This window comes from Pelophylax lessonae, assembly GCF_965119305.1.
Source record: "Pelophylax lessonae genome assembly, chromosome: 2".
In the NCBI taxonomy this organism is placed as follows: domain Eukaryota; kingdom Metazoa; phylum Chordata; class Amphibia; order Anura; family Ranidae; genus Pelophylax; species Pelophylax lessonae.
Window position 1 is genome coordinate 510339309 of NC_138769.1, and position 20127 is coordinate 510359435.

At 41.9% G+C, this 20127-nt stretch overlaps 1 protein-coding gene across 1 annotated transcript in view; it reads left to right on the top strand.

Moving 5' to 3' along the window:
• FBXL3 (F-box and leucine rich repeat protein 3) overlaps positions 1-19592 on the top strand; it is a 34195-nt gene extending 14603 nt beyond the window's left edge. Inside the window, exons 2-5 of the mRNA XM_082246265.1 lie at positions 6820-7186; positions 15199-15321; positions 16930-17101; positions 18934-19592. Of these exons, the coding sequence (XP_082102391.1) occupies positions 6821-7186; positions 15199-15321; positions 16930-17101; positions 18934-19577 (1305 nt within the window). The 5' untranslated portion in view covers position 6820 and the 3' untranslated portion in view covers positions 19578-19592. The remainder of the gene's footprint in view (positions 1-6819; positions 7187-15198; positions 15322-16929; positions 17102-18933) is intronic.
• The last annotated feature ends 535 nt before the right edge of the window (positions 19593-20127 follow it).

A 20127-nucleotide genomic window follows, 5' to 3' on the forward strand; every position in this document is an offset into this window, starting at 1 on the left:
CCTCAGCCTATTCATAAGAAGCCAATGTTACTTTATGAATTTGAATATGGAAGAATTTGCTTGGCCCAGTGACCTGGTAGTTTGGATGATATATTCAAAAAGTGTCCATTGGTTCCTGGATTGATGCCTGTTCTACATTAGTTCTTGGGCTTTTCTAATTTCATTTGAAATGGATCATGCATTGTATATCGCAAACTCTGCATGGTTCTTCTTTCAGCAGAATGGTAAAAAATAATCATTTTACTCTCTGCCAATGAGCAACAAAATCCTCGGAACCTTTTTTTTTTTTTTTTTAAATAAGTAAACTTGGCACCATCTTTTGACTTTATTTGCTCTATTTTCTTATTTCTGAATTTTTTTTTACCATGGTTGAATCATTGTGTTTACAGAAAATTGTGTGTATGCTAATGAGAAATTCTCCTTTTTGTTCTGTTATAAAGTCTGAACTACACAGACTTTCTTGTTCTCGCACTAGCGTGAGACGAACCTCTTTGCCAAAGGTTAGCTTCAGTCTCCGAAACAGCAACAAAGTGAAACATTATCTACTAACCTACATAGCTAAAACATGACACCATAAACTGATCAGAGTTAATTTACTTGAATGATCTGTTCATGCAGAGCATCAGTTTCCTCCTGCATTGTGCTTGCTTCCTTCCCTACCCACATCGCACTGTGCAAATTTTCAGGTGCTTTAACACGTGGGTGTGCTTCTAGCTATGCAACTAGCCACTATGGTAACCAATTTGGCAGGGCTTTGGGCAGCACTGGGCTGTTAGATATATTTCCGGTGTAGACATGAGCAAACAAGCTTATGCTGTCAGCTACTGCATGATTTATTTCATATAGCTTTACTTTGCCACAGTTTCACTTTAATCTTGTGCTAGTGAGTAATGCTAATCTTTTGTAGTGTAGGGCTAATATCCCTTGTTTTGTTTTATTTTTGTTTTGCTCAAAGATCTTTATTAAAGTCCCGGATCACACTGGCGCGATGCTGAAAACCCTGCGAATCAATGCTGTAGAGCTGCATGATAATTAGTTATAAAAAAATCACGATTTTGATTCACCCCCCTCACGATCTTAAAACAGCATGTGCTCGATTCTTACAGAGCTGTTCTCTGCTCACTCCCAGCTGTCAAAAAAAAAAGAGCCCCAGCAAATGTTTATTAACATTGTTAAAGAGGAAGTAAACCCGCTGAAAAAAAATGTTTAAACAAAAAAAAAATCGTAAAGACAAAGGCATAATGAGCTAGTATGCATCACATACTAGCTCATTATGAAGTACTTACCTAAAAATGAAGCACCCGCAGTGCCGACAGGACGGCCGAACATGGAGCTATTTCCCGGCAGCCCAGTTACAACAGATGGGGGTTGGGAAGTGGGTAATGATACCAGCTGCTATAGCTCTCGAACATTATTGGCCTATACCCCATATACATCGCTCATAGAGGCATTGGAAGCAAACTCTTGGGGGGTTGTGGGAGGCATGCTTAACAGTGAAACTACTGGGGAAGATATGGAAAATAATAAAATCAATATTTGGGTACTCGGGTCTTACAGAGTATACACCTATATGGGATAATGAAACTTTAAAGGAACTTAGGGGACTGGAGAATATTAGTAGATGGAAACAGAAGGGAGTGATAAGATTATCTCAAATATATACAATAACTGACAACTGCGCGGTCGTGTGACACTGTACCCAAATAAGATTGACGTCCTTTCTTTTCCCACAAACAGGGCTTTCTTTTGGTGGCATTTGATCACCTCTGCGGTTTTTTGATTATGTGCTATAAACAAAAAAAAGTGACAATTTTTTAAAAAAGCTGTATTTTTCACTTTCTGCTAAATAACATTCCCAATAAAAAAAAATATTAAAAATCAATTTTTTTTCATCATTTTTGGCTAAATTGTATTTTGCCACATATTATTGGTAAGAAAAATCACAATAAGTGTATTTTGGTCGGTTTGCGCAAATGTTATCACGTCTGCAAACTAGGGGAAAGATTTACGTAATTTTTATTTATTATTATAATTTTTTACTAGTAATGGCGGCGATCTGTGATTTTTAGCGGGACTGCGACATTTCGGCGGACAAGTCGGACCCCTAACTGGCATTTTTTTACACTTTTGGGGGGGTGGGCAATGACATTACCACAGTAATCAGTGCTAAAAATATGCACTGTTACTGTAATAATGACAATGGCAGGGAAAGGGTTAACACCAGGGGCGATCAAAGGGTTAAATGTGTACCTGATTCTAACTGTGTGGGGGCCATACTTGGTGGATGGAAACAGGGCTCCTGTGTTCCGAGATAACAGGAACACAGGAGCCCTGTTTCAATCAGTGACAGATGGGCGGTGTGCCGTGTTTACAACAGCCCACCGCCTTCTGTCAGTCCCTGCAGCAATCGCCGGGTTCCTGGCGGCCATCGCGGCTGCCAGACCCCTTGCTTAGCTGCAGGGCTAGATAGCAGGCGTGCGATCGCCCCAAACCCGCTCCCGCGAACCAATGTACCCCTACGTCAGTTTGCGTGGGTGAGCCAGCTTGCCGCAGTATATCTGCGGCGGCTGGTCTTTAAGCGGTTAAAAGAAGAAATTGGGTTTCTGAATAGAGATTTTTATATGTATCTACAACTACGGCATGCATTGGCAACACAATGTAGAGAGGGAGGATCAGAATGGAGTAAAATTTCTCTGTTGAAAAATTTGATACAGGCTACATCTTTAAAGCGGAGTTCCACCCAAAAGGAAGGAGGGTGGGGGAGAAGATACCACTAAAGAAAAATGGAGGAACGAAATGAAAACTCGGGGGGGGGGGAGGGGCTTGGTGTTGGAGGGGATATATTAGGCGCAGGACAAAGGGGGACTCATGAGGAAACTAAAAGACCATTGATCAGGGCTTGCTTAGATAAGGTATAATTTAACTGAAAGGCCATCTGTTTGGTAGAGGTGAAAATATCCCTTGTTTTGGAGTAGATCCTTACCCCCAAAATTACAAGTCAGTTATTGCATGCAACTCTGCAAGGTGATATAATGGCATGAGGCACTAACTTGCATTATGGTAGGTTTTACATCCTGGCACTGGTGATGTAGCCAAGGCCTCACATCTGCCCCCTGGGAAGGCTATGTCATCAGTTCCTTCCAGGGAAGTCTCCTGTATACACTGTGAGATCTCAAAAGATTTCCTAAAGTTTCACAAGATCTTCTACCAAGGATCCATTTTTTTTTTTGCCCCAGATGTCTAGTGTCACATAGGAAAGGAGGTAGCTACAGTGTTTTGCACTCATCAAGCCACTGGGAATCCGCCGCTCGGATCACTTTTAGCAGTTAGAAAATCACTGACTGAAGAAAATAGTAGCGGTGTTATGGCATATTGCTGCAGCCATAACCCCCGTATTCCACCTCCTACCAAGGATGTCTTTTGACTATGGCCTGGTAAGGAGGTGGTTAATAACCTGTTTCTCTGTTTAATGCCTTATTAACCCTTAGTTTACTCTAATCAGCCCTAATTAACTCCTTACTTCTCCTTATAGTGCTTTGTACCAGAATCATAATTGTAGTGTCATTTTAAACAGGAGAAATTACAGAATAAATTGCAATCAATTTATCTGCAGTAACACTATATTTTTTTTTTTTAAACTGACACTTGTCAAATAAAGAAAGTGTGTTTTGCTAGTTTAGCTATGTTGCAATAATAATAATTATTGCAAAGCAAAAAGGCCTAATAAACGGGTCCATAGCAGAATTGTAAAAATTGCAAAGAAAATGCTTCCTTTTCACACTATATGGACATAAAGGCAGATGGAATCATCTGTTCTTTCTAAAACTGGCCGCTGAAAAGCTCTGGAGTGCAAAAAGGATAAAAAGGAAGAAAAGAAGATCCTTTAAAATAGAATAAATTATGTTCTATAGTTTCTTTGTTTCTAAACAGTTAGAACAGTGCCTTTGCATTGTTTGGGATGTTGCAGGTGGAGCTTAAATTTTATTAGCTTAAATAGGAGATCCTGTATAGGTCATGTATAGACAAATGTATTTATACAATTATTCCGTCAACAAACCCAGTTGAGGGAATTGGCTGATGATACACTATACAAATTTTATCCAGTTTCTGATGAACCAGCCAAAATTCGCTTAGTGGGTGGCCCTCTTGGATCCTCATGTCCAATATCCTTCAGTTGGAAATTTGTTGGCTAAACAATTTTGACAGCCAGTGGGGCCGGCTGTCAAAGTATTCTATTGAGCGCTGCATAGTATTGATGGAGGAATCGGTTTGATTTTCCAGACGTGCAGGCTGAACAAAAAAAATCTGTGTATGGCCAGTTTAACAGACATTATTTATAATGTATATTAGAACAGGGCTTGATAAATTTGCTTTTAATCTAGGAGCCAGCGCTATATATATATATATATATATATATATATATATATATATATATATATATATATATATATATATATATATATGTGTGTGTGTGTATCGTGAGGACTAGAGGTGACCTCCCTACCCCAATTGTATTCCTCGATAAAACCAGAAGCAGAAGTGACGCATTCCCGATAGACTAATGGTTATGTCCAGGCCCGAAGTGACGCCGGACCCGGAACTGACCATCATATTAATAGATTGAAAAAATGAAGAGGACGTACCCACATCCTCGGCATATTCTGAGGCTAATCAAAAAGACCAGGCCATATTATAAATAGTGTGCATAAACGAAATCCCAAATTAACAAAAGCTACTGTAAGTCACAAAATAGTCAGTCATTCACAAATATCCTTCTAATACAACTGCTGCACATGAGACTCTAGTGCCATCTTGTGGCCGGAAACCATATATATATATATATATATATATATATATATATATATATATATATATATATATATATATATATAAACCACAGCAACAATTTGTGTTACCATTACAAAACCTCAAGAGTTTCAATTTGCCATGAAAATGGCAAAACTGATGATTTATATAAAAACAACTAGTATAGGTTTAATAATCTAAAATTGATTAGTAAAAAGGGGAGGAAAGGGTTATAACTATGTTTTAAGAATTGCTTCCCTGTATAGAAGAGTTAAAGGTTTGATCAAGACTGCCTTCTAACTTCTGCTTCAGAAGTTCCCAGGGTAATGAGACACTTGTTTACCTTTTTAATGCAAAGAATCTGGGGGTGAAGAGGTACCATGCTCTAATCTTTCCTTAGAACCTTTAGACTTCTTTGCGGGTATGTGGGTGCCCTGCCATACCCCATAAACTGTTCTGTAACTGGTATCTGGGAAAATGACGCAACTGCAAAGTAACAAATGATGTTATTTTCTAAATAGAACAAGGATATAGGAATGGGTCCATTCCAGTCCTAAAGTGGGCAGAAGCCAGTGTGTTCTTACATTACAGTATTGCCCACCTTGACAGTACTGATGACAAGATTTGCAACTCCAGGTTTAAATTAAAGTATAAATAAAGGCAAAACATATTTATTAGTTTTGACTATTGTGGAGAGGGATTAGAAAACCTGTTGGTTTTTATTATCAGTAAAAGTAAAAGAGAATCCCAAATTTTTGGTGTCCTCAGTATAATAAACAAGGGGAAATCTTCCAATGGGGACAGTAGTTCTGGGGAGCTGGGGGTCCCCAAAGAATTCCCTTAATTTGCAGGGATTTCCTCTCACTTCTTGTTTGGCTATAGGACAGGAAGTGAAGCAAAATCTCTCCAATGGGACAAAGATGGGAAAAATACCGTATTTATCGGCGCATAACACGCACCGGCGTATAACGCGCACCTCAAATTTAGGAGGGAAATTTTAGGAAAAAAGCTTAAATTTGAAATAAACATCATTGAACTTAGAACTTTTTTTTTTTTTAATCAAATGCAGTCTTAACAATGCCCATGAATGCAGCCTCATCAGCGCAGTGTTCATAAATGCAGCCTCATCAGCGCAGGGTTCATTCCGCCTCATCAGCGCAGGGTTCATTCAGCCTCATCAGCGCAGTGTCCCCCAGTGCAGCCTCGCCAGCGCAGTGTCCCCCAGTGCAGCCTTGCCAGCGCAGTGTCCCCCAGTGCAGCCTTGCCAGCGCAGTGTCCCCCAGTGCAGCCTCGCCAGCGCAGTGTCCCCCAGTGCAGCCTCGCCAGCGCAGTGTCCCCCAGTGCAGCCTCGCCAGCGCAGTGTCCCCCAATGCAGCCTCGCCAGCGCAGTGTCCATCAATGCAGGGCAAAGTAACAGCAGCCTCGCCAGCGCCATTGCAAAGAGCGGTGACATACCGGTATTTTAAAAAGGCCATGCTGAGAGGCAGAGGGGGATGGGGCGGGCCAGACCGAGGAGAAGCGAGGATGAGCGGCCGCTGTCATCAGTAGTCCCAGTGCCTATGATAGACGTCACACGTCCCGGCATTGGATCACTGTGTGGTCTATCATAGGAGGCGGGACTTCCTATGACAGCAACCGTTCTTCCTTCCTTCTACTCGGCCCGGCCCGCCCCCCTCCTCTGCCTCTCAGCGCTACCTGGACTGTTATTTTTTTTTTTTTAATAGATCGGTGTATAACACGCACTGGTGTTTTGCCCTCCATTTTTAGGAGGAAAAAGTGTGTGTTCTACGCCGATAAATACGGGTAAACTTTTTAGGGGTTATAACCCTCCCTTATTCCATCCAAAATGGGGAAAAAAAGTTTTGACTATAGTTGTACTTGAATTAGCCTTACTTTCATCCACAAGTTAACTCTATGAAGAGCAAATACCAATCTATCTCTATTTTGTTTATTGATCGCACTACAATTTTTTCTTATGATTTTAGATGTCTGATGTGTATATTATCTTTATAGGATGAAAAGAGGAAGAATGGCCAGTAATACCAACAATGGTTTATCAGTAGAAGAACTGGGGGAATTGTCAAAGAGACCCAAAAGTCCAGGAGATGAAACCACAAAGATGTCAAAGTCACATGATTGGGGAAATCTACTCCCAGATATAATACTACAGATTTTTCAGTATTTGCCACTTTTAGATCGCGCACATGCTTCACAAGTGTGCAGGAACTGGAACCATGTATTTCACATGCCGGACCTGTGGCGTTGCTTTGAATTTGAACTTAATCAACCAGCTACATCTTACCTAAAGGCAACACATCCTGATCTGATCAAACAGATTATAAAAAGACATTCAAATCACCTGCAGTATGTCAGCTTTAAGGTAGGTTACTGAAACATTGTATTTTTAAGAATTAAATGCTGGGGTATGTTTTGCATGTTATTTATTTTTTTTAGAAACCAACAAAAGTGTTACAATTTGGAGGTGGGGAGAGGTTGCACAGTGGTGGGGAGGAGGGGGCGGGCGCAGGGAAGAATAGTTAAAGCAGAGATAGGTGAGTACATGTGGCAGAGTGCAGCACTATAGTGTGAGCAGGAGTTTATTGTGCGCATGAAAATGGGAGGATGAGAGTTGCTTTCACTCGTGAAAGGCCGCCATCAATATGGTGCATGAGAGGCAGTGACTGCTCCATATTGCTACTACTACACATGCACAGGTTTTGGTGAGATACTGTGATGTCAGAAAAATGGTGGTTGGATCCAGCGCTTGTGCTATAGTAGTGGTACAAACCAAACAATACTATCCATGCACTGATTTTACCACCATATTGACGGCATACATTAAAAGAGTGGGGGGTTGAAGCTCCCCCTCCTCATGCCCATTGCACATCTGTGGGGATACACTCGTGAGCTGTTGTGAAATTCAGAGATAGAGGGTTAAATTGGGCATACACATTCAAAATTCAACTGGGAATATCGGCATCGTGTGCTGCACATATTCACCTGTTATACAGTATCTCACAAAAGTGAGTTCACCTCTCTAATTTTTGTAAATATTTTATTATATCTTTTCATGTGATAACACAGAAGAAAAGACACTTTGCTACAATATAAAGTAGTGAGTGTACAGCTTGTATAACAGTGTAAATGTGCTGTCCCCTCAACACACAGCCAATAATGTCTAAACCGTTGGCAACAAAAGTGAGTACTACCCTAAGTGAAAATGTCCAAATTGGGCCCAAAGTGTCAACATTTTGTGTGGCCACCATTATTTTCCAGCACTGCCTTAACCCTCTTCCACTCCTCCATGACGACCTCACGGAGCTAATGGATGTTAGAGACTTTGCGCTCCTCCACCTTCCGTTTTGAGGATGCCCCACAGATGCTCAATAGGGTTTAGGTCTGGAGACATGCTAGGCCAGTCCATCACCTTTAACCTCAGCTTCTTTAGCAGGGCAGTGGTCATCTTGGAGTTGTGCTTGGGGTTGTTATCATGTTTGAATACTGCCCTGCGGCCCAGTCTCCGAAGGGAGGGGATCATGCTCTGCTTCAATATGTCACAGTACACGTTGGCATTCATTGTTCCCTCAAAGAACTGTAGCTCCCGAGTGGCGGCAGCACTTATGCATCCCCAGACCATGACTCTCCCACAACCATGCTTGACTGTAGGCAAGACACACTTGTCTTTGTACTCTTCACCTGGTTGCCGCCACACACTCTTGATATAGAAGAGGCTTCCTTCTGGGATGACTGCCTTGCAGACCAATTTGATGCAGTGTGCGGCGTATGGTCTGAGCACTGACAGGCTGCCCCCCCCCACCCCCACCCCTTCAACCTCTGCAGCAATGCTGGCAGCATGCATACGTCTATATCCCAAAGACAACCTGTAGATATGACGCTGAGCACGTGCACTCAACTTCTTTGGTCAACCATGGCAAGGCCTGTTCTGAGTGGAACCTTTCCTGTTAAACTGCTGTATGGTCTTGGCCACCATGCTGCAGCTCAGTTTCAGGGTCTTGGCAATCTTCTTATAGCCTAGGCCAGCTTTATGTAGAGCAACAATTCTTTTTTTTCAGTTCCTCAGAGGTCTTTCTATATGAAGCCATGTTGAACTTCCAGTGACCAGTATGAGAGAGTTAGAGCAAAAACACCAAATTTACACACCTGCTCCCCATTCACACCTAAGACCTTGTAACCCTAACGAGTCACATGACATCGGGGAGGGAAAATGGGCCCAATTTGGACATTTTCACTTAGGGGGTGTACTCACTTTTGTTGCCAGCGGTTTAGACATTAATTGCTGTGTGTTGAGTTATTTTAAGGGGACATCAAATTTACACTGTTATACAAGCTGTACACTCACTACTTTACATTGTAGTAAAGTGTAACTTCTTCAGTGTTGTCACATAAAAAGATATAATAAAATATTTTCAAAAATGTGAGGAGTGTACTCACATTTGTGGGATACTGTATGCCTGCAGAAGCATCAAGTCTACTTCTCTTTCTCATTTTTATAAAATATTAAAGATTACCTACTGCTATATCTGCTCCAACTGGTAAACAAAAACCTTTAAGAGATGAATGCCAAAAAAAAAAAAAAAAGGACAGAGACAGTATTAGGACCTGTGTCAGTAGGTTATGATTCTGTGTTGATGTCATCAGTTTGAGATGCTTCTGGGATCATTCAGAATTTTTGAAAGGTGCATTACCTCAGTCAACAAGCCTTGGATCAAGGAGAATGGTCACTTCATCCGGAGGTGTTTCATCAGCTGTGTCTCCTGTGGGAAACTCCCAAGGTAGACCTGTTGGCCTCTCGTCTCAACAGGAAGGTGCAGAGATTCGTGGCAAGGTGTCAGGATCCTCTAGCCGATGCCACGGATGCCCTGGTGCCTTCTAGGCGGCAATACTGTCTGATATACCCATTTCCCCCTCTCAAACTTCTGCCGAGACTTCTGCGGAGGATCGAGGCAGAAGAAATTCTGGTCATCATTGTGGTCCCAGACTGGCCTCGCCGGTCTTGGTACGCAGTTTAGGTACCGCTGGTCGCCGATGTCCCTTGGCGACTACCTCTCAGGGAAGACCTGTTGGCCCAAGGGCCAATCTTCCATCCTGCTTTACAGTCACTGGCTTTCACAGCTTGGCTTTTGAAAGCCAGGTGCTGAAGGATAGGAGGTTGTCTGACTCTGTGATTCCCACGCTATTGAAGGCTAGAAAATCTACCTCCTAGAAAGATTTACCATCGCATCTGGAAGTTGATTATTGCATGGTGTGAGTTTTTGGTGGCTCGATTTTTAGCGTTCCTCTAAAGAGGTGTGAAACAGCGCCTGGCCTTGGGTACTATCAAGGGCCAGGTTTCGGCCTTGGCGATTTTCTTTTAGCGTCCTTTGGCTACGCATTCCTTGGTTATCACCTTTTGTTCAGGGGGTTCACCACTTGGCTTCGCCTGTGTAATCTCCATTGCCTCCATGAACCTCAATCTGGTACTGTAGGTTCTTCAGAAAACGCCTTTTGAATATATTTGCGAGATTCCTCTGCTTACATTGTCCCAGAAGGTTGCCTTCTTGGTGGCGATTACTTCCGCACGCAGGGTGTCCGAGCTAGCAGCTTTGTCTTGTTTACTTTATTTGGTGGTTCACAGAGATAAAGTGGTGCTTCGCCTTTGTCAGTCATTCCTTCCTAAGTTTGTCTCTGGTTTCCATCTGAATGAGAACATTGTGTTGCCTTCCCTGTGTCCTAAGCCTAATCATCCTAAGGAGATTGCCTTGCATTCTCTGGATGGGGCTCGGGCGATCAGGGTGTACCTGGCGGCAACCAAGTCATTTAGGAAAGGGGTTGGCCGCATCTGCCACGACCATTTCCAGATGGATCAGACAGACGGTAATGCAGGCCTATTCGGTCAAGGGTTAGGCTCCTCCTTTCCCTTTGAAGGCACATTCTACGCGGGCACTTAGTGCCTCCTGGGCCTTCGGCCATCAGGCGTCAGTGATGCAGGTTTGCAAGGCGGCCGCTTAGTCGTCTGTGCACACTTTCACAAAATTTTACAAAGTAGATGTGTTGGCATCTGCGGATGCTGCTTTTGGCTGCAAAGATTTGCAGGCTGCTGTTTGAGAGGACCTGGTCCTCTTTGAGGGTGTGTTGTTTTCAGGTGAGCTCCAGTTGTTCCTGGTTGAGCTCCATGTTACCTGGTTGGCTAGGTTTAGCCTTTGGTAGTTTTTTTCTGCTGTGTTTTTTCCCACCCCTCATGTTTGACACTGCTCAAGAAGATTCTGGAGCTGCATCCGTCAATGAATGAAAGAGAAAATATATTTTTTTGTCTTTCTTTTATTCTTTTGATGTGCATTAACCAGTTCTGGACCTAAAGGATTTGCCCCCTTAATGACCAGGCCATTTTTTGCGATTCGAACCCGCTTTACTTTAACTGACAATTGTGCGGTCGTGCGACGCTGTATCCAAATAAAATTTATGTCCTTTTTTTCCCACAAATGGAGCTTTCTTTTGGTGATATTTGATCACCTGTGCGTGTTTTATTTTTTGCTCTATAAACAAAAAAGAGCGACAATTCTGAAGAAAACAATATTTTTCACATTCTGCTATATAACACCTCCCCCAAAAAAATGTGAAAATCTAATTTTTTCATCCTTTTAGGCCAATCTGTATTCTGCTATATATTTTTGGTAAAAAAATCGCAATAAGCATATTTTGATTGGTTTGCGCAAAAGTTAGCCACATCTACAAAGTAGGGGAAAGAGTTATGTTATTTTTATTTATTTTTTACTAGCAATGGCAGCGATCTGCGATTTTTAGTGGGACTACGACATTGCGGCAGACAGATCGGACCCCTAACTGACATTTTTGACACTTTTGGGGGGACCAGTGACATTACTACAGTAATCAGTGCTAAAATTTTGCACTCTTACTGTATAAATGACACTGGCAGGGAATGGGGTTAACCTAGGGGTGATCAAAGGGTTAAATGTGAGCCTAGGGGAGTGTTTTCTAACTGTGGTGGGATTGACTTGTAAAATGATCACAGAGACCTGTGTTCCTATATAGAAGGATCACAGGCACACGTATGACGAAACCGGTCGGGCGGTACCTGATGTGACGCTACCACGCCCCCTTAGACGCCAGCTCTGTATCCACACGCGGGACGCCGCAATTTTATTATTCTGCCTGCTTTTAATGGAAAAATTGTAAGTGCAATTCACATTAAACTTTTGGTTCACCTTTTACTGGATTACGCTATGTGCTCTTTTTTTCCTCCTTATACATTCGGTTCCTATTACTCCTGGAGTTGAATACGAGGGTTCATATCAGATATACATCTATTCCCTTGATACCTGAAGGAATAATAACATTGCAGTTTACATCTAAGCGTTTGTGGCCTATCCATTAATTTGGGGGCCTAAGCTTCTGGTAAGCAGCCATTTTTTGTATTCCTCACGGGTGTATTCCTGTTCTACCATCTCCTTGGGAACAACGTCTTCCATCTCATTGCCCATTCTGGGACTTGTTCTATTAATTCATTTATTTCTTCAATGGACTTTCTTTCACACAGATGCACAGTTTTTGTTATTAATATGTCACCATTTGTATAATTAATATTTTAATTATAACGGTTGGCTGTGTTTACAACAGCTGATCGTTCTTCTCTCTCAGCGGGGAGCGATCGTGGGTGACCGGCGGCAGTCGGTGCCGTCAGTCCCGTACATTGGCATCCCCACTGCCTAGTTGGGGAAGGCGGCACGCGATCGCCCCCAGGACCGCTCCCGCGAGCCAACGTACCCCTATGTCAGTTCGCACAGCTTAGCCAGCCTGCCGCAGTAAATCTGCGGCGGGCGGTCGGCAAGCAGTTAAGGGACACAGCACCCACCCCTCTATTGAGTTGGGTTATTTTTCTTCTGACATTGATTGCAACAAAACTGAATGCCTATAGCAGGAAGTGGGAGTAATACCCCCTAGGACTGCCCCATAGTTGTGGTAAAGCTTTTTCCTGCCTAGTGTCCTACTCCAGTAGGGGGCAGAAAAATCCTATGGTCAAGAAGATTCTGGAGCTGTGACCGTCAATGAACATCGGAGAAAAGGGTTTTACGGCAAGACAAAAATCTATTTTTTTTTCAAAATTTTCGGTCTTTTTACATTTGTAGCGCAAAAAATAAAAACTCCAGTGGTGACTAAATACCACCAAAAGAAAGCTCTATTTGTGTGAAAAAAATGATAAAAATGTAATTTGGGTATAGTGTTGCATGACCACATAATTGTTATTTAAATTGTAAGAGCGCTGAAAGCTGAAAATTGGCCTGGGAAGGAAGCTGGTCAAAGTGCCCAGTATTGAGGTAGTTAAAGTCATTTAGTGCCATTTTTTTTAAAGCAAAAAAATGCGTTTAGATGGAAGTTTATTGGCATTTGAAACGCCAAATGCTTGTAACAGCGTTTACACGCGTCTTAACGTGGTAACCCGTGTTTATAAGCATTTCGTTTTATAGATGTTTTCAATTAGCATTTCTGACTACTTTACAATGTAAAAACGCCGCTGAACGCTCATAAACACAGCGTGTAAACGCGACAAAATGGACGTTTTTAACCGTCAGTTACTAGCTGTCAAGTTCCAGTGTTTGGGAGAGGTTTTCAAATGTCCCATGTACATGAAGCCTTATTGTGAGGTGATGCACAGTTAAAAAATAAAAATACTAACAGAAAAGTCTCAGGTGTTGTGTTAATTTTAGTGTAGTGGTGCAATGGCTACTTGCTGCCAGAACTTTGCTTACAAGCTGATTATCTGCAGCGTTTAAGGCTGGCTATATATACATTGTACAATTTTCTTGCACAATTTTTCTTTAGAGTTACCAAAAAAACATGTAAGGTCAAACATAAACACTTTCAATTTGTATGCAATCAGGCAGGATCTTGCACTACATATTTGAAGGTAAATATAAGGGAAATTGAATAAGAAAATGGTATAATGTATAGCCAGTTTAGTCTAGGTTCACACTAAATGCGGCTTTAAAATCGTGCAACTACACTTGAAATTGCATGATTTCAAAGCCGCATGTCAGTGTGACTTGGCTGACATGTGTGCCTTCATGCACAGATGTCTATGCAAGTTGCATTTGAAATCGGCAAAAGTAATAAAACCTGTGCAGCACCATAATGTTGGCGTTGCACTGATTTGAACAGTTCCTTTGCCAACAATAGGGTGTGACTTGTCATGCAATTTGACCTTTCAAATCGCAAGACAAGTTGCAATGGTGTGAATGGGGGCTTAATGCTCGAGTCTAGCTTCTTGTGGAAAAAAGTTGACTTTAAACTGATAAGCCTAGTTCATTTAACCGGTTGCCAACAAGTACATATACTGCGGCGGTCAGCCCCGGCCAGGCAAAGGGACGTATGGGTACGTCACTTGCATGTGAGCCAATAACGGGCGCGCGCGCGCGCACGCCCCGGCTCGTTCGCGGGGAAGTCCGTGCGTGTGACCGGCGGACCCGATGTCCGCCGGCCACTTGCGATCATCCGCCGTGAAGGGAGAAAGGCAGGCGGCTAATGTAAACAAGCCGCCTGTCATTCTCCCCTGTGTAGGAATAGTGATCATACGGTTCTACTATGTAGGACCGTTGATCACTGTTCCTACACCAGTAGCCATGTCCAATCACAGTTAGAAACACGCCCCTAGGACACACTTAACCCCTCCCTCTCCAATACAGTTAACTCCTTCCCTGCCAGTGTCATTTTGCAGTAACAGTGCATATGTATAGCACTGATTACTGTAGAAATGTCACTGGTAACCCCAAAAGTGTCAAAAATGTCAGTCAAGGGTCCGATCTGTCCGCCGCAATGTCGCAGTACCGCAAAAAAAATCGCAGATCGCCGCCATTACGCGTTAAAAAAAACACCAAAAATGACAGAAATCTTTCCCTTAGTTAGTAAACGCAATAACTTTTGCGCAAACCAATCAAAATACGCTTTTTGCGATTTTTTTTTTTTTACCAAACATATGTAGCATAAAACAAATTGGCCTAAAATGGTAAAAAATTTTGATTTTTACATTTTTTGGGGGGGAATTTCATATAAAAAAAATGTAAAAAATATTGTTATTTTTGCAAAATTGACGCTCTTTTTTTGTTTATAGCGCAAAAAGTAAAAATCGCACAGGTGATCAAATACCACCAAAAGAAAGCTCTGTTTGTGGGGAAAAAAAGGACGTCAAATTCGTTTAGGTACAGCGTCGCACGACCGCGCAATTGTCCGTTAAAGTCACTCAGTGCCGAATCGCAAAAAAAACCCTGGTCGGAATGGGGGTAAAATCTTTCGGGGCTTAAGTGGTTACTATGAATTTTACTAAAAAAACGCTATCATGCATTAAACTTTGTCTGTATCAACCATCATCTTTTATTTCAGGTGGATAGCAGTAAGGAATCTGCAGAAGCTGCATGTGATATTCTTTCGCAACTGGTAAACTGCTCCCTGAAAACCCTTGGACTTATTTCAACTGCAAGACCAAGCTTTATGGATCTACCAAAGGTAAATGCTGGTGTTTGTTTTGTAAACCAGTGATTTTCATTCTGCCTCTGCTAAACCTTACATGGATGCAGTCATCATTTCCTTTACAGGAAAATAATCTTAAAGTAATATCTAAACCCAAGAACAAACATTTAATATATTTCAGCTTACCAGTGACTGGATGTGGTGGCTGCATTAGTTTATTTTATTTTTTTTCAGGCTATTAATGTTTTTAGCAAGTACAAAAATGCCTGTTTGATCTTGTCAGAAAAGAAATGTCTCATAACTTCCTGTGCACTAAACTGTACGTAATAAAGATTGAGAGGAGGATATGTTTGTAGTCCAAATCAGGAGTGTAGCTTTGGGTAAAAATGCTTCTCTCTCCATAGATCTAGTGCTTTATTTTGCAGATTTACCAAGAAAATAAAATGAAGAACAAAACTAATTCAGCCATCTATGGCCTGGTAAACATTTTTGTTTTTGGGTTGAGATATGCTTTAACACACTCCTTTCTTTATATTGTTTACAGTGCCTTGAAAAAGTATTCATACCTCCTTGTAATTTTCCACATGTTGTCATGTTACAACTGAATATATTTTATTGGGATTTTATGTGATAGACCAACACAAAGTGGCACATAATTGTGAAGTGGAAGGAAAATGATAAATGGTTTTCAAAAAAATATCTGAAAACTGTGGCGGGCATTTGTATTTAACCCCCTTTACTATGATACCTCTTAAGCCCCTTTCACACAGGCGGACCGTTCAGATCCGCCTGTCAGTTTTTTTGGTGGATCTGAACGGTCCCCCCATGCATACCTATGGGGCATCGGATGTCAGCGGAGACATGTCCGCTGACATCCGATCTGTCAAATCTGGACGGATGGAAACCCTATCTTCCATCGGTCCATCGTATCGGATGAGAACGGACAGACGGTCCATTCCCATCCGATTCCCCCATAGAGATGTATGGGAAACTGACAGCTGTGTCTCCCCACACAGCACGGAGAACAGCTGTCATCCTCCTGCTCAGTGGGGGATCGGCGGATCGATCCCCCGCTGAGATAAACGGAGTCCGTTTAACGGACACATAGTGTGAAAGAGCCCTAACTCCAATGTAGTGGAACCAACTGCCTTCAGAAGTCACCTAATTAGTAAATAGAGTCCACCTGTGTGTAATTTATTTTATTTTCCGTATACAGGTGCATCTCATAAAATTAAACTAACTTTTTGATGATATTCTATTTCAGTCATTCAATTCAAAAAGTGAAACTCATATATTTTTTATAGATGCGTTAGACACAGAGGGATATATTTCCATCATATCTTTCTTTTAATTTTGATGATTATGGCTTACAGCTTACAGAAAAGTTTTTCATAAGCAAATAAAAGCTGATTATTTTAAGTAAGCACACCTGCCATTGTTGAATGTTTTTTCTCTAACTGTTACATCTAAAATATGGCAAGCTGCAACATAATACATTTTGGTATTGCCTTTACCTCTCCTGTATAAGGGGAGGGGGGGATGCAGTTGTAAGGTCTTGTCAGTAGGACCTTCTGCATTGTACTTGCATGGTTAAAGGCATTTTATAGCAGTAACACACTGTTTTGTTTTCTTTCTTCTTCACAGTCACACTTCATATCTGCACTTACTGTTGTGTTTGTCAATTCAAAATCCCTCTCCTCACTTAAAATTGATGACACTCCTGTTGATGATCCATCTTTGAAAGTGCTAGTGGCAAATAATAGCGACACATTAAAACTTCTGAAAATGAGCAGTTGCCCACATGTTTCTCCTGCAGGTATGTATTTGGACAATATATGTGATTTAGTTTAAAGCTGAAAGCTGATCTCCATGTTTTTTTTTAACTTTAGTTTGCTTGGACTAAGCTGGTTCAAGCAAACTATTTACTTCGCCAACCTTTGCAGTGGCTGTGTGCTCTGTATAAACTGTATGTAGCCTCAACTACATACAGTGTACAGTTCTTTATTCCAGCAGCGAAACGAGAGCTTCAAGTCCTGCTCCCAGAACAAAATCAAGTCAATTCAGAGGAAGCTTTGTATTCTGTGAATGAATACAAAGCTTCCTCTGCTTGGCTAAAGTGGAGATCTTGATGTCATTTGCCCACCTCTCCACCTTACCCAATCAGAGGGGGCTTTGTATTCACTGATGGAATGCACTGCTTCCTTTGAATTGTTGAGCAGCGCTCAGAATGACTCGTTTTTGTTCCAGATGCGGAATGAGAACATAGCACTGTAAGTAGTGAGTAGCCGATGCTACATACAGTTTATACAGCATGCCCAGCAGGCACATCTGTTCGTGAAGGAAGTAGTTCATTTGGGCCAGCTTGGCCTATGCAAACTATTTAAAGGCACAGTAAACATGGAGGTATGCTTTAAAATTATTGAAAGTGTTTGAAAACCCCAAAAAATAAATATCACTTCTTTATAGCTTTCCTTCCTTTACATTTGCTTCAGGGGATTACTTTCCCATGCAAGTTTTTTTTTTTTTTTTTTTTCCATCTACCTGTTGATCCTGCTGGTAAGGGATTTGCTGTCCTAGGGAGAATATGCTGCTGTACGCCAACAATAATCCAAACATTTTTACAGTACTCCATAATTTTATTTTTTTATGAATTTGTTTCTGAATTGTTACCAATTATTAATGCAAAGAGTCTATAGCTTTCTTTCAATACATTTTTAATTGAAACGTTTTTTAAACTTAGTTTTTTAAAGAATTTTTGTGTGAGGACATTACAGAACAATATGAAAACTGAGAAGTGTCAATATCGCCAGAGATAATAATTTTATCATGCGTGTTCCCTTGGTGGGAATTATTCATGTTTTATAGAATGCAGTTCTTCAACTGTTACAAAACATGGTAGTACCAAAGCCTAAAGGACCCATATAATTGTGGACGTCTGTGAGCAAATGTGAAATAAAAAGAATTACATGCATGGGAAGTAACACACAAGTTCGTACGTCATCCCTACTCCACTCCAATGAACATAGTTGTCAGAGACGTTGAGTGAGTATAAGTTAGGGAGACTATCTAGCAGGGTTGAAGGGGACAAATAAAATAAAAGGAGGAAGGTCACATGAGAGGGGAGGGCAGCGTTGGGATGCGGGCAGGGGGCCAGACTGCTGGGTTCATATGAATGGGGAGCTATGGAATAGAATGATGCACTTGTCCTATGTGAATAAGTTGTGATAGAAGGCTAGTTTTTCCTCTTGAAGTGTGGTAATCTTTTTGAAGAACATAGATTGAGAGACTCTATTCTGGTATTTTGCATAGGACAATACTGGGGTCTTCCACACATTAGTAATTGTCCTCTTTGCTGCTGTAAAGGTAGGCGTTACTTGCCACAATCCAATGTCTCGCAAAGAAGGACTAAGGATAAATGCTTCTGGAGTGGGCTACCCAATATCTTACGTTATAATGGATACACACAGGTCCAAAATGTTTGTGCCTATGAAGCATGTTGCCGTATAGGAGAGAATTAGATTCGATATGAAAGAGGGGATGAACTACCAATTCTGTAAAATTTATGATTCATAAAGTCTTCTATATTGTGTTTTTTATATCTGTAATAACCTATACAAATAAGCTAAAATATTCTAAATCTGATTGCAGGAATCTTGTGCGTAGCTGACCAGTGTCATGGATTGCGAGAGTTGGCATTGAACTATTATGTGCTGAGTGATGAGCTCCTCCTGGCACTGTCTTCAGAAAAGCATGTTCGTCTGGAGCATTTGCGTATTGATGTTGTCAGTGAAAACCCAGGACAAACACACTTTCATACCATTCAGAAAAGCAGCTGGGATGCTTTAATAAAGCACTCTCCAAAGGTGAACTTAGTCATGTACTTTTTCCTTTATGAAGAAGAGTTTGATCCCTTTTTCCGTTATGAAACACCAGTCACACATCTGTACTTTGGAAGATCGGTAAGCAAGGAAGTGCTTGGCCGTGTTGGCATGACATGTCCCCGATTAGTGGAGCTTGTCGTGTGCGCCAATGGACTTCGTCCACTTGATGAAGAACTGATCCGCATTGCAGAGCGGTGCAAGAGCCTGACGGCCATTGGACTTGGAGAGTGTGAAGTTTCTTGCTCTGCTTTTGTAGAATTTGTTAAGATGTGTGGTGGCCGCTTGTCTCAACTTTCCATAATGGAGGAAGTATTAATCCCTGACCAGAAGTATAATCTGGAGCAAATTCATTGGGAAGTGTCCAAGCATCTTGGCAGAGTCTGGTTTCCAGATATGATGCCTACTTGGTAGAATGTGAGCAGGCTTTATTTCTCTTTCGTACATTGACGGATACAGCTCCTGATCTTCTTACCCATTGGGTTATACTGCCCCCTACAGAAGTAGGACATTAGGCAGAAAAAAAGTCTGGCTACAGTATTCCTATGGGCAATCCCAGGGGGTATACTCCCCCTCTCCCTAATATAGGTACTCTTTTTAGATAGATTTTTATTTTCTCCTAGTTTTTTCCTGTGAGATCTACAATCAACTTCCGGACGGGGTGTCGGCTGAATAATCTAGATCCAGTGGTCAACCCAGTTTAGCCAGCGAGCGCGCACAGACCTCAGCTCTGCGCTAGATTGGCCACGACATAGCCCCACCGAACGGGGGCTAGCCTGCGAGTTAAACGCCTCGCGAGATCGCATACGACCTGGCCTCTGCCCGAGTCGCAGCGTTCCTCCTGGCCCACAGCCCCCCCATTCCGATGGCGAGAGGTTCTGTCTGGAGCGGTGCCCGCCTGGTTCCTGGTATGGTGGGTAGCTGTCCCCCCTCTCCTCCTGGAGGGTTTCGGGTGGACGTGGGC